We start from the raw sequence: 15,710 nt of genomic DNA on the forward strand, positions 1-15,710 counted from the left end.
TTATACCGGAATATCGGTATAAGTTATCGGCTATCGGCCCTAACCTGCACCGATTATCGGTATCGGCCCTAAAAAAACGATATCGGTCGATCCCTACTGAAAACTATATAGCATTATAAGCAGGGGTGAAGTCCTGGAAGAAAAAGTGTGGGAACTCACCCAAGATTTCCACTCAAGGACTGGTCCTGCAGGACTCTTGATAATGGGAACAGTGGAAATAGTGCAGGAACTCCATTCCCATGAGTTCCTGCAGGACTTGAGCCCTGATTATAAGGCATGATAATGCGATTATACATTATGTAAGAGCAGCTAAAATATTATGTGATGCTTTTTCTATGATACAAACTTTTAATGTCATTAAATGCAGAGAAAATGTCTGCTGATCTACAAGAAGAAGAAATGTCCCATAATGCAGTGGAAGAAGATGTCCCACGTGAAGGTAATGAAGAGGGAGAAGAAGCAAGTAATGAAGATCAGTTAATGTCTCCAGCATTAGGACCTCCTGAGGAACAGGAACAGCACCCTGAAGCCACTATTGGAGATTTCGAGGAGCAAGTAAATGTATGCAGAAGTGAAGAAGATAGTCCTAATGCTTCACATGACAAAATGTCTCACGATAAAGAGCAGGAAGCCACTGAGGTAAAATTTACAGTACAGTACAGATCAGATGTATTAGGATCCAATAATAAAAATGGTAATACTAGTGTAAATACTTGTTTAGGCATTTTACATTTATTTATTATATATATACCAGTGGTTTTTCCCAACCAGGGTGCCTCCAGCTGTTGCAAAACTACAACTTTCAGCATGCCCGGACAGCCGTTGGCTGTCCGGGCATGCTGGAAGTTGTAGTTTTGCAACAGCTGGAGGCACTCTGGTTGGGAAAAAACACTGGTATATACAGTGCAATCATCAACCATAACATTAAAACCACAAACGGTGAGTTACATTGTTTATTAATAACAATGGCTCCTGTTAAAGGGTACTCCCGTGGAAAACTTTTTTTTTTTTTTTTAAATCAACTGGTGCCAGAAAGTTAAACAGATTTGTAAATCACTTCTATTAAAAAATCTTAATCCTTCCAGTACTTTTTAGGGGCTGTATACTAAAGAGAAATCCAAAAAAGAAATGCATTTCCTGTGATGTCATGACCACAGTGCTCTCTGCTGACCTCTGCTGTCCATTTTAGGAACTGTCCAGAGCAGGAGAAAATCCCCATAGTAAACATATGCTGCTCTGGACAGTTCCTAAAATGGACAGCAGAGGTCAGCAGAGAGCACTGTGGTCATGGCATCAGAGGAAATGAAATTTCTTTTTTGGATTTCTCTTTAGTACTGGGAGGGTTAAGATTTTTTAATAGAAGTGATTTACAAATCTGTTTAACTTTCTGGCACCAGTTGATTTACAAAAAAAAAGTTTTCCACTGGAGTACCCCTTTTAAGGAGTGGAATTAGGCAGCAAGTGAACAGTCAGGTCTTGAAGTTATGGCAAGTAGAAAAAAGGACAAGTGTAGGAATACAAGCGACTTTGACAAGGGCAAAATTGGGATGGCCAGATGACCTGGTCAGGGTGTCTGTAAATTGGCAGATCTTGTGGGGTGTTCCTGGTACGCTAAAAGTGGTCAAATGAAGTGAGCCAGCAACAGGGTCACAAGGCACATTGGTAGGGAAAAGATGGCACCAAGCCCACAAAGGTAGTTTGATTTAGTTTTGGCCAGTGTGCTTCCATATGGAATTCATGTACATGTTACCTAAACATTAAAGGGGTACTCCGGTGAAAAACTTTATTTTTTAAAATCAACTGGTTCTTTTCCGTTTGAAACACAGAGCTGTCTGCTGACATCATGAGCACAGTGCTCTCTGCTGACATCTCTGTAATTTTAGGAACTGTCCAGGACAGTTCCTAAAATGGACAGAGATGTCAGCAGAGAGCACTGTGCTCATGTTGTCAGCAGACAGCTCTGTGTTTCAAAAAGAAAAGAATTTCCGCTGTAGTATTCAGCAGCTAATAAGTACAGGAAGAATAAAGACTTTTTAATAGAAGTCATTTACAAATCTATAGTAATAACAAAGAAAAGGGTCCGGCAACTCACGGTCTAGACGCTAGCTGCTAACCGGCTTGAAGTCCGTCCATGGGGCAGAGGTAAGTGCGGGAAACTCAGGAGGCGATTAACCGGTTGATTTCGTGCAAAAGCACTTGCATGCTTTTGCACGAAATCAACCGGTTAATCGCCTCCTGAGCTTCCCGCACTTACCTCTGCCCCATGGACGGACTTCAAGCCTGTTAGCAGCTAGCGTCTAGACCGTGAGTTGCCGGACCCTTTTCTTTGTTATTACTATTGTTTCGTTGCATACCTCAGTCCTGGCACCACCGTCACACAGGATATTCATTATGAACATGGACTACCACTATAGTCTGTAATTCGTTGGACTTCTATAATAGATACTTTGCATTTTTATATACCGTTAGGTGCCACTATCTTTTTCTACTTTACATAATTTACAAATCTGTTTAACTTTCTGGCACCAGTTGATTTAAAAAAAAAAAAAAAGTTTTTCACCAGAGTACCCCTTTAAAGCAGACTAAGTAACCCCTTCATGACAGTGGTATTCCCTAATAGCATTGGCCTCTTTCAGAAGAATAATGTGCCCTATTGTGATGACACAGTGGGGCATTGTAATGTCACAATCTGAAATTGGGATGTTGCATTGCAAAATTGTGATGTCACAGGGGAGCATTGTAATGTCACAATCTGAATTGTGATGTCATAGTGGGGCATTGTGATGTCACATTCCAAAATTGTGATGTCAGAATCCGAAATTGAAATGCACAATCCGAAATTGTGACTATATAAATAGAGAAACAGAACATGGCCTCACAGCCACAACTTGATCGAATTGCTTCTCAGCATAATTTCAAAAACTATCAGGGTGTTAGCGAATCTTTTGATCAAAACATGCAAATCAACTTGCCACGTGATGAGATTGGATCCCTAAAAAATCCGAAATTGTAATGTCACATTGCAAAACTGTGATGTAACAACAGGGCATTGTTATATCACAATTCAAAATTGTGATGCTATAGTGGGGCATAGTGATGTCACATTCCCAAATTGTGATGTCACAATGGAGCATTTTGTTGCCACAATACAAAATTTGCATGTTATACCAATATTAATAATAACATAAAATAATAAGTTTGCACACCATACATTTTTATGGTTTTTGTTTTAATTGTAAAAAACCTTGAAGGAGATTTATCAAGGGATTTAGAGGTCTTTTTTTGCTTATAAAAGTCGCACAAAAAGTCACATGTGTTCCTAAGCAACTTTTTGTGTGACGTTTGTGGGTAAGCAAAAAAATAGCAGTCAGCCCTACTTATGCAATTTTCAGTTTTCATTTTGCAGTGGTCAGGAATTCATCAAGTGCGAAAGTCGCACGTAAGCAAAATAAAGTCACAAACCCCCTTCAAGGTAAGACTTGGCTTACAAACTTCCCTTTGACAACGGGCAACTGTGACTTTTGTGCGACTTTTTGCGCTGCTCTGCTCCCCGACCACCCGCCCGCATCTATCACCCGCTCACAAAGTATTGCAGAACTACAACTCCCAGCATGCCCTTGCAATGAGGACATGCTGGGAGTTGTAGTTCTGCAATACCTAGCAGGCAGGTGATAGATGCGGGCGGGTGGCCAGGGATATAAAATTATAGCACTGTAATTTATATTTCCCGAGCAGACCTGTGATTGGTCCAGACCTCCTGGCCAATCACAGCTGCCAGAGGGAAACCTGAAGTTACAGTTCCGTAACTTAATTATCCCCGCTGGGAAGCCAGGGAGCGGAGCACAACGCCGCCCGCTTCCCTGGCTTCCTTGTCACCCACTAGCGTTGTAGGACTACAACTCCCAGCATGTCCTTGTCCATTGTAAGGGCGTGGCGTTGTCCATTGTGTGGCGCGGGTGGGCGGAAGATGTGCGGGCGGGTGACAAGTTTGTCACCAGCCAGCGGCTCTCCCGCCAGCGCCTCATGACTACAAATGCTAGCATGCCCTTACAATAAGCACATGCTGGGAGTTGTAGTCCTTTGGCGCAGGTGGGTGGGTGGAAGATGTGCGGGCGGGTGACAAGCTTGCAACCCGACTGCACATCTCCCACCCGTGCAGCAGGACTACAACTCCCAACATGCCCTTACAGTAAGAACGTGCTGGGAGTTGTAGTCCTGGGGCAGGTGACAAGCTTGTCACCTGCCCCTGCTGCACGACTACAACTCCTAGCATGCTAGTTGTAGTCCTGCAGTCGGGGGTGGGCGACAAGATTGTCACCTGCTCAACCAAGACTCCCAGTATGCCCGGTAAGGACATGCTGGGAGTTGTAGTCGTGCGTGGTGGCGGGTGACAAGCACATCTCTCGCCTGCCTGTGTCACAAAACTACAACAAATCTAAAGTAGTCCACATGATATACGGATTTGAAATTAAAAGAAAAAAAAAACTAAGAAAAAATGGGTTAGTACATTTAGGGGGAAAAAGTGGTAAATAAATGTAACAAACACACACATAAATATATAGATATATCGCACATTTTTTCACAGCTGAAGCTTGAGGTTGGGGTTACAAAGTGGTGTTCTGAATTCATTTATTGTTTTTTGCTTATGTGTGCTAAATAAATGGTATTCTAGAGTGAGTTTTGGTTTTTTGCTTATGTGAGCCAAATATATCAACCCCCCTGTGATTGTATGATAAATATGTCATAAATAAGCAAAACCAAAGCAAAAAAAAAATGATTACAGAACTCGTTTACCAAAGCAACATTGATACATGTCCTTCCTTAACTTTTCAATAAAAAATATTTGATATAAATTAAATAAAAAATGTGATGTAGTACTGGGGTATTGAGATGCCAATACCCCATTACTACAGAATCTGAAATTGTGGGTCACAGTGGGTCACTTTGATGTCAAAGTTAAAAATTATTAATTTAATTAGCTTTAATCAAAGCTGGACATTTTTATGTCAAAATCTGAAATTGTGATGTTACAATGGGGCATTAAAATCTCACAATCTGAAATTGTGATGTCATAATCCAAAATTATTATCAAAATGGCCCATTGTGATAATTATGTCACAATGGGGAATTGTGCTTTCACTATTCAAAAATATGATATCACAATAGGGGCTTGTAATGTCACAATAAGGCTATCTGGCATTGTGATGTTACAATCCAAAAATATTATATCACAATGGGGCATTGTGATGTCATAATGGAGATTCCACAAGAGGGCATTGTGATGTCATAATTTGCATGTGCTTAAATCTGATATTGGGATGTCACAGTGGGGCAGTGTCATGTCTTAATCCAAAATTGGGATGTCACAGTAGGGCATTGTAATTTCACAATTTTAAAATGTGATGTGACTATGGGGCATTGTGATATGACATTTCAAAAATATGATGTTACTAGGAAGGCGTAGTGTTATAAATGGTATTGTGATGGCATACAATTCAAAACTATGATTTCATTATAGGGGCATTGTGATGTCACCATAATAAACCTTGTTGTCACCATCCAAAATTGTGATGTCACAGTGAGGCATTGTTAATTCGCAACACGAAAATGTGATGTTTCAATGGGGCATTTTGATTCCACAAACCGAAATTGTGATGTCTCAATGGGTCATTGTGAAGTCACAATCTAAAATAATGATGTCTTAATGGGTCTTTTTGATGTCACAACAAAGTTGTGACGTTGCAATGGGCCATTTTGATGTTACAATGTGACATTGTGATGTTGCATTCTGACATTGTGATGTTGCATTGGGGCCTTGTAATGTAGCAATCTGAAATTGATATGTCACAATATGAATTTGGGATTTCACAATCTACAATTGAAATTTCACATTCTGAAATTGTGATGTCACAATGGGTAATTTTGTATGTCACAATCTAAAACTGTGAGGTCACAATGGATAATTTTGTATGTCACAATTTAAAACTGTGAGGTCACAATGGGGCATTGTGAAAACATAATTTAAATCATGATACCATAATGGGGCATTAAGATGTCACTATCCGGGATGTCATAATGAATTTCTAAAGTAAATGGAATGGGAGGAGTGACTCAAAAAATACATGGTGCTAATTTTGTGTTGGCATTGGGGAATAAAAAGCAGGATGAAACCTACTCTGAGAAAAGATACCATGGAAACATTGGCCCTTATTTACTAAGAGTGTTGTGTAGGTTTCTTTGTAGGTTTTAATTCCCTACAATTTTTTTCCACAGTATTTAGTAAAGTTTCCCTACATTTTGCACTTTTCCATACATTTTGCTTTTTTTTACACATGCTCTGATCAGTCTGGTTTTCCTCAACTGAAATCCGCCACATTTTCTGTGGAAACCTTACTAAATATACTGGGTTTTTGTGAAAATGTCGGGAACACGCCCCTTTTGTGTGGCCACACCCCCTTTTGTGACGCCCACGCCCCCTTATCACAATGCCAATGCCCCTTTTTTGGGTTTTCTCAGTAAAATGGAGATTTAGTCGTGTTTTTCTCAATTCTGGCACAAATTCTAGCACAATGCTCCAGAATCTGGTGCACAACCTGACAAAACATGTTGGGTTTGCAATAGTAAATCAGGGCCATTGTCTTACTAGTTGTTACTAGTGGAGTGCATGTCCCTATACTGTCTGAAGCAGTGTCAGGTAGTGTAGACACATGCACCCAACTAGAAACACACAGTTGACTATTTAATCATACATTACTAGTAAACATACTACAAATGGTACAACACAGATCTATAAGAAAATATGTTCCAGAATTGTTACCTGCTTTTACTAAAGGGTACACATTACAATTGTGACTTAGGAGAAATATATATAGGGAATCCTGTCAAATGTGAAGCTGATCTATATATGCATGGGCAGGCAAAAACTTGTGACTAAGTTTGGGTCATTTTCTTGACATATACATATCTAGGCTCGGACCAAAAAGGGAAGAAAACCATCAAATCAAGACTCGAATATATATGGGAAATGACCGGAATGTACTCTCTAGCTGACTACGTTTTGGTCATTAAAGTCTATAGGGCCCATACCTTTCTGTGCATCCATACGTTGGCACCCATTTGACAGGATGCCAAAATATATGTGTTTCTGAAGGCACAATTGTGGTGTGAACACACTCTAAAACAGATAGGTTAGGAGGGACCACATCTTGATATTTTATGTATTTAACTTTGTTATTATTTCTTTGATAAATATTGATGGCAGGATCTTACAGATGAAGATACTTCTCAAAGAGGAAAAGATCAGTTCGAGGGTGGAAATCCTGAGGAAGAATCATGCAAAATGTCTGATAACAACCTTACAGAAAGCCAATGGTCAGGTGAAAGAAATAATTGTGTCTCATTATCTGATGATGTAAATGACAAAGAAGATGCACAAGAAAAAGCAGTCCTAGACGTCTCAGCCACTGAAGACTCACCTGTCTACACCGCCACTCCGAGGACTGTGTTCGAAGATGAACATCCCATTTCTACAGATAAACCTTTAGTGAGTGATGAGGGGTTTCTTGGCAATGAAGGGGTTTGGGTTCCTTTTATCTATATCCGTGCCTGAATATTGTATATTCCCTGCCGTTCCCTAAAGTTACACGCTTACATTTACATGCAGGTGCAGTACTGATGTTTGCTTTGTTTTGTGCAGAATTTAGCCTGGTCTTTTGGCATGAATAGCAATATCCCGATTTATAATCTTCACGATGAAGAGCATCAAGTGGCTGTTTATGTATGTGCCCATACTGCTGTAATCCATGATTTCACTCTGAACCGTCAGCGCCATCTACAGGTAAGAGGAGAATATTCTATTCCGTATCTTGTACCCTGCTGTTAACTGAAGAATTTTATTGTCATATAACAGTCGATATATTAATCAGTCTGTGAAAAAACTGTCTGTGAAAATTGTCCATAGTTTTTTCGGAAATGAAAGCGGAGCTGTGATTGGTTGCATTTAAAAATCATCAGATAGGAACCTACCACTTATCTGACTCACCTTTTAGGCCTTAGCCTACATGATTTACATAGGGCATTTGGTGGCTCTAACAATTTCTTGCTCTGATTAAAACCACCATGAGGCAAGTGGGGAAGAGTGACCAGAAGGGGGCAGCCACTCACCCATGCATACACTACATGACCATTTTTGTTTTTGCATTGTATGTATGGTGGAGTGGCTGCCCCTTTCTGCTCATGTACGCCTCCCCATTTGCCTCATGGTGGTTTTAATCAGAGCAAGGAAGAGTTAGATCCACCATATGCCATAAAGTAAATCTTGTAGACTTAATGAGAAACTGACAGCTAGTTCAACCGCTCTATACCCAATATACTGGGTTATAGTGTGTATGAATATCTGTAAAAAGAGGGGTTACATGCATAGTTAGGCATATCCTCAGTTACCACCCGTTACTAATATTGTTGTCATTGCGCTTCTGTGCACAATGGAGGTAGAGAGCTGGTTCGGCTAGCTCCCCTGCCTCATTAGTATTCACTCCCTGGCCGACCCCCTTCCGTGATGTGATAGCTTGCTAAATATGTAACGGGCATATTTAGAAATACTTTATCTAAATATGTAAGTAACCCCTCTATTTATAGCTATTTACCCACACTATAACCCAGTATATTAGATTTAGTGCAGGTGAACTAGCTGTCAGTTTCTCCCTAAAGCCCTAAAGGGTCATTTCAGTGTTAGGGTACCATCCAAAATGGCAGCACCTCATGTGTAAGAACTTCAACTTTATATACAACTAGCTGAGTACCCGGCGTTGCCCGGTTTTTCCTTCCTCATCCTTGTTGGGGAGGAAAATCAACAAAGGAGGAAGCTTTTGACTTCATATCCCGTCCTCATATATTGTTGTCATATCCCAACCTCATATCCCGTCCTCATACCCCAACCTCCTATCCCGTCCTCCTATCCGGTGCTCCTATCCCGTCCTCCTATCCCGTCCTCCTATCCTGACCTCCTATCCTGACCTCCTATCCTGACCTCCTATCCTGTCCTCCTATCCTGTCCTCCTATCCCGTCCTCCTTTCTCGTCCTCCTATCCCATCCTCCTATCCCGTGCTCCTTTCTCATCCTCGTATTCCGACCTCCTATCCAGTCCTCCTATCACGTCCTCCTATCCAGTCCTCCTTTCTCGTCCTCATATCCCGACCTCCTATCCAGTCCTCCTTTCTCATCCTCATATCCCAACCTCCTATCCCGACCTCCTATCCCGTCCTCCTATCCCATCCTCCTTTCTCGTCCTCATATCCCGACCTCCTATCCTGACCTCCTATCCCATCCACCTATCCCGTCCTCCTATCCCGTCCTCCTATCCCGTCCTCCTATCCCGTCCTCCTATCCCGTCCTCCTATCCCTTCCTCCTATCCCGTCCTCCTATCCCTTCCTCCTATCCCGTCCTCCTATCTCGACCTCCTATCCCGTCCTCATATCCAGTCCTCCTATCCTGTCCTCCTATCTCATCCTCATATCTCGACCTCCTATCTCGACCTCCTATCCCGACCATCCCGTCCTCCTATCTCGACCTCCCATCGCGTCCTCATATCCTGACCTGTAATATGTGTACCAGGTATTGAAATATCTCCAGCCGTACGGATATTATGTGAGAACATACATTTCCCATTGATTTGCATGGGACGTTAAACAAAAACCCCGACCCTCACAAATGGTGGCAGTTAAGGGTTAAATTAACTATCCTATATTTTAAGTGGACATATCAGTAACATGTGACCAAGTATTATCGAAATATCTCCAACCGTTATGGAAGTTATGCATTAACATATATTTCTCATAGACTTGTATGGGACTTTAAACATAAACCCCCCCCCTGGCAAATGGGGGTGAATAAGGGTTAAATCACCTATCCTATGTTTGTTGTTGACATATAAGTAACATGTGTGCCAAGTTTCATGTTAATATCTTTAGCCGTTTGGAAGTTTTTGTGGAACATACACACATACATACATACATACATACAAATATACATACACACACACACGTTGAGTTTTATATATACGGTATATAGATACAGTTCAAGATATTCTATATAATCAAAGCTCATATCTTTACGCTATACATATCTATACGTATATATGTATAGTGTTTACAGAGTACTACTGTAAATTTTGTGTGTTTGCATTTGCCTTGGCATTGTTGGAGGTACTGACCGTTTTTATTTTCTGTATTGATTCTACATTTAAAGTGTCCTGGTCATTAAAAAAATCTTTTGCTATGTCACAGGGAAATGTCAAGTCAAGTTTTGATCAGTTGGGGTTTGAGTGGTGAGACCCTCATTGATCATTAGAACAAGCAGGGTGAAGCCCTCAGTTATGTCCTTTACTCCTCAGCTCGCAGCAATCTTCTTCCAGTTTCTAGTGTCCAGTTAGATGGCCCCATCTCAAAGGGGTATTCCGGCCAAATACATCTTATCTTATCCTATGGATAGAGGATAAGATATCTGATCGTGGGGGGCCCGCCACTGGGACTCCCCGCGATCTCCGTGTAGCACCCGCATTCGATGCGAGCCTGCGTCTCCAGTCTCGGAAACCTGTTTGTTTCCGGAACTGGAGACGTGACGTTACCCCTTGTGACTGGAGATGCCCCCTCGTGACGTTACGCCACGTCCCCTCCATAGATATGAATGGAGGGGGTGTGGCTTGACATCGCATCTCCAGTCCCGGAAGCAAAGAGGTTTTCCAGCGGTGGACCCCCGCGATCAGACATCTTATCCCCTATCCTTTGGATAAGGTATATTTGGCCGGAATACCCCTTTAAGCCTATGGAGGCTGTCTAGTCAAGCCTGGCAGAGATCGCGAGTCAGGAAGTGAAAGGTGTAACTGGACTCTTCTTCCCACTCATTCTAATGATTAGTGGGGGCTTTAGCACTGAGACCCCGACTGGTAAAAACATGTGTCTCTGTGATATTTTAGAGGGTTTTTTAACTGACAGGGACATTTATACCTGATTGTGTATATGTAAATGGTTGCCTCATTAATGAATGATTAAAATAAATAACCTAATTCATCTAAATAATCCATTAGTTTATAAAGCAGGAATAGTACGATTTTTGTACCTGCTCCAACTATTACCATAGTTTTTTGTATTTTTTTTCTTCTGCTTCCGAAAGTAATAGGGCATTTATGGCTTACAATCAGCTCATGATACTCATGTCTGCTCCTCGCTTTTACCATATGCTCTAACAATTATACCAAATGCTCCATGCCTACTGTGCGGACTGAGGTTTTGGAATAATATATTGCAGTTTGTAAACTCTGTTATGGAAATGAGAATTACTGTGAAAGCAGAACATCTGATATTTTCATATAATCCAAATATGGACACTGCTTCTGATGATAAATATTTTATTGCTGGCGAGATGTTGTTTTGGAACACCAGCTGCAGCCAAACGCTGTGACCTCTCACAGCATGCTGACATTTCTGGTTAGTTGTGTATTTTTTAGGCTATGGCTTGATGGTTCCTAATGCCCTCCTTTGCTATTGACTATAGAGCAGGTTCATTGACTTAGATTGAAGATCTGTGAGCTATCCGGGGGTTACATAAACAACATAGCTCCTAGAGATTTGCCATTTGCGCAACTCCTATAAAAGTCAATGGGAGTTACGCAAATTGCATAACTTTAAACGTTTATTAAACATAAATAGGCACCAAAAATCAGTTCATACAGAAAAACAGTGCGGAGGAAGGCAGATTAAATCACATAATAAATAATCAATAGCTTAGTCTCAATTCATGTATATGCAAGTACATCAATAAACTGCATAGTGCAGTCAACGAAAGGCATACTTAGAAAGGAGACAGAGCATAACACAGAAAAATCCCAGCCAAATACCATACAAACATGCCTTTACACCGTCTGCATCAGCCACAACATGTTTCGCTCAATGCTGAGCTTCCTCAGGCCTGAACCTGTGTTACATGGATAGTCTTGCAATTTTGTTATCTTTGTCCCAAAGTTTATTTTGGACAGGATACAAAATGAGTGCCGTCTTAGGTTTTCCCAAGTTGTAGTGTGGCCCGAGACATTACATTACTAATCACGTGTTAAAAGGGAGCCTGTCTGCTTCAATGGGTGGAGCGACTGCTGGGTGGAAAGGAGATCATTCTCCACAGGGCTGCATGAAATTGTAGCTCAGGTGTACTTCAATGGGTGGCGTGACTGATTTGTGGGAGGGAGAAAAGTGAACTCACATTACAAACAAGAGATCCTGGGACTTGTAGTTGGAGGGAGGAAACTCCAACAGGAAATAGCCATTTCACAAAAAGAAAGCAGCAGTGTTTTAGTGAACTTACAACACAGCCCTTAAGCTCCAAGACAAACACGGATCCTTCCTAAGCGTGTCCATTACTGTCTGGCAGGTAAGTACACCTTTAAGTCCAGTAGAAAACACTGCCAGATTTGCACCTTCTTGTACAGTGTCATATTCAGTAACAGGGCTGGTAGTGCACATTGATGCATACCACAAAGACTTTCAGTCCAGGCTTTAGCTAACAAACATCTTTTATTATCTGTTTTTCTGGTTGGTTGAATAAAAATACACTTATTTTTTTAGACGCAGTCACAGCCCTTTGCAATAACAGGATTCCCTGGATAAAAGGATAGAAATGTTTTTTCCTTAAAGGAGAAATGCAGCGGAAAAATTGTACCTTCCCCTGTGCCCGGGCTGTGAAAAAAACAAAAAACTTTAGCTCACCTTCCTGCGCTCCTCCGTAGCACCAGTATCAGCATCTGGTTCCTCCAGCACTGCTTGGGTCCCTGCTTCTTAAGCTCGGAATTTCACACTGCGGTCAGCGTATTGCCGGCTGCAGCGGTGTCCTGCCTCAGCCGGTGATAGGCTGAGCGCACTATCATGTAAGGAGCCGGCCTGAGCTCCAGTGCGGTCAGCCTATCACCGGCCTAGGCAGGATATCGTTGCGGCCGTCGATATGCTGACTGCAGTGTGACATTCCGAGTCTAAGAAGCAGGGACCCGAGCAGTGCCGGAGGAACGGGATGCCGACATCGGGGCTACCGGGGAACGTAGGAAGGGGAGTTAAACTTTGTTTTTTCCCAGGCACAGGGAAAGGTAAAAGTTTTCCTTTAACTTAAATTTTGTGAAGGTTTTTCTGACTTCGATTGATGGAATCAAATCCTTTTTGGCTCTAAATATTCCACAGAATAATGTTAAGTGTGGAGTTCATATTATAGTCTATGAACTTTAGTTTCGTGGAGGTATCGCTATAATCATACATGTCTGTGTCTTCCTTTAGGGTCACTGCAGCTGTATTTCCTCTTTGTGTGTTAGTGAGGACAGACGATGGATTGCTACAGGGGACCAAGGGCCAGAAAGTCTCCTCATTGTTTGGGACTCATTTTCAGGGTAAGTGAAGCTATTCTGAATGCCTCCTTAATTTACATGTTACATTTTTTATAAACTAGATTTATGCAGAGTTCACAAAAAAATATATATATTCTGTTATAAAAAAAATTATAAAAATGATTTTAGTCACAAATGAAATATTGCTTCATGGGGTGTAGGATCCATGTGAGTTCACAGAGAAGATACTTGACATGAAATGAATACATAGTATACAAATAGATTACCTTTATTTAATACTTTCTTCAGATTGAGAACAGATTTTCAGAAACGCATTCCAATAGAATTTTAACTGTATAATGAATATATAAACACTTTGTATATTAAAAGTGTATTTCCATTTTATAAAGTGATGGCATGTGTCTAGGACATTCCATCACTGGGTGGATGAGCAGTTCTGACCAGAACCCATCAGCACACACCAACAACATGACCTGTCACCATTAGGCTGGGTTCACACTGAGCTCCAAAAATAGGGCAAAATGCTGACCAAAATACTATGTGTGAACCCAGCTATACAATAGGGAAGGTAAACTGATTTAAGCCTGCTTAAAAATGCTTTACTATGCTTTAGCACTAGGCAAGAACTATATACTGCTACAGTAAAATCTCCCTTAGCGGACACCTCACAATAGTGCAGTTTTGTCCTCTATTTGGTGTAATTTGTCCCCTATTGGGAGTGTTTTGTCCCGTATAAGGTGTGTCCGTGTCCGGTATTGGGAATGTCCCTATTTGGAGGGTGCAAATACATTAAAGGGGTACTCCGGTGGAAAACTTTTTTCTTTTTTTTTTAAATCAAATGGTGCCAGAAAGTTAAACAGATTAGTAAATGACTTCTATTAAAAAATAATAATCCTTCCAGTACTTATTAGCGGCTGAATACTACAGAGGAAATTATTTTCTTTTTGGAACACCGGAGTACCCCTTTAATGTATTTGCACCCTCCAAATAGGGACATTCCCAATACCGGACACGGACACACCTTATACGGGACAAAACACTCCCAATAGGGGACAAATTACACCAAATAGAGGACAAAACACTCCCAATAGGGGACAAACAGGTTTATGTGCCGGCCCTACATTGCACAGGGCTGCCATCAGGGGGTACAGGCAATACATCAGTAAGGAGCCAAGGCTCCCAGGGGGCCCCGGCCCCCACTGCAAGCCCTACAGAAGCCCAAGCACAGAAGCAGAAGACTGCTGTTTGAACAGTGGTCTCCTCCTTTTGTACCTCCGCTAACCACATCATTCGTTCACCCCCTTCCCCCCTGTGCCAATTTAGTCCCCCTGTGCCAAGTAATCCCCTCCCCTTTATTCCTCATCTCTCAATAGTGGACACTTTTTTATTCCCTGTGAGTGTCCGCTATTGGGAGATTCTACTGTATTCCCTATGACAGACATCTTTGAGGGATGATTGGTTGTAGGGGGTTCCTCTGAGATAATAAGGATGGGAATTTATGATTTATAGTATTAGCAGACAATATATATATATACATTTAGTGATAATAAAACACCAATTCAGAAACATATACTTTTCACCATACCTATATGTATTGCATCACTGGTAAATGCTAATTGTTTCCCTTTGCAGAATTCCTGTTCATACCATATTTCAAAGTCATCCTCATGGGGGCGTAATTGCCATAGCTATGTCTCGTAATGCCAAGTACTTGGCGACTATTGGAGGTGGTACAGTTCAGGTAGCAATTCATTTTTTTGTGGTATCATTGTATTGTACTATATACGGTATATTCATCAGCTAACTTAACTTTTCTAATCTTAGAAAGTCTGCATTTGGGATTGGACAACAGGGTCTGAAATGCCTATTTGTACAACTGAGCTGAATTCACAGTTTGGCCTTCAGGTAAGACCTACACTTGATATTGTATTTTTATGTTTAAAACATTTTTTGGAGGCTTCCAGATTGAAGACATACAGCTCTCTCCTGTATTGTCTGTTTAGACATGTGTATTTGCTTTATGGAAGCTGCAAAGATTCCTTCTTCTTGTCAGAAAACGGTATTTGATTTTTATGTCTAAAGTGTGTGCAAAGAAAGAAGAAAGTACACCTTTTACAATAGGGCATAAAAGGTCACATGGTGCTTAGTAACTGTGTAAAAAAAAAACACTAAAAAAGTACAAAAGAATGCCAGATTTATTCATGCCACCTCCCAAAAAATGGAAAGCAGTCAAAAACCTGTACTCACAAGTCGTTTTTTCCCCCAAAAAGTAATACATTTTTTTCAATACATTTTATAAACCCCTTAATGGTGCCGTTAAAATAATACCG

The 15,710-nt window shown here is 41.1% G+C and overlaps 2 protein-coding genes across 3 annotated transcripts in view; one reads left to right on the forward strand and one right to left on the reverse strand.

Annotated features, from left to right (window-relative positions):
* Positions 1–15,710, reverse strand: part of HPD (4-hydroxyphenylpyruvate dioxygenase) — a 183,333-nt gene that overhangs the window by 117,681 nt on the left and 49,942 nt on the right. The gene's annotated exons all lie outside the window — the stretch shown is intronic.
* The window catches only part of CFAP251 (cilia and flagella associated protein 251), a 69,990-nt gene that overhangs the window by 1,871 nt on the left and 52,409 nt on the right, over positions 1–15,710 (forward strand). For both annotated transcript variants that reach the window (XM_056534933.1, XM_056534943.1), the window contains exons 2-7: positions 368–639; positions 7,262–7,543; positions 7,697–7,837; positions 13,313–13,422; positions 15,013–15,121; positions 15,205–15,285. In XM_056534933.1, the coding sequence (XP_056390908.1) occupies positions 373–639; positions 7,262–7,543; positions 7,697–7,837; positions 13,313–13,422; positions 15,013–15,121; positions 15,205–15,285 (990 nt within the window). In that variant the 5' untranslated portion in view covers positions 368–372. The remainder of the gene's footprint in view (positions 1–367; positions 640–7,261; positions 7,544–7,696; positions 7,838–13,312; positions 13,423–15,012; positions 15,122–15,204; positions 15,286–15,710) is intronic.

The sequence above is a fragment of the Hyla sarda genome, chromosome 1, assembly GCF_029499605.1.
Source record: "Hyla sarda isolate aHylSar1 chromosome 1, aHylSar1.hap1, whole genome shotgun sequence".
Classification (NCBI taxonomy): Eukaryota; Metazoa; Chordata; class Amphibia; order Anura; family Hylidae; genus Hyla; species Hyla sarda.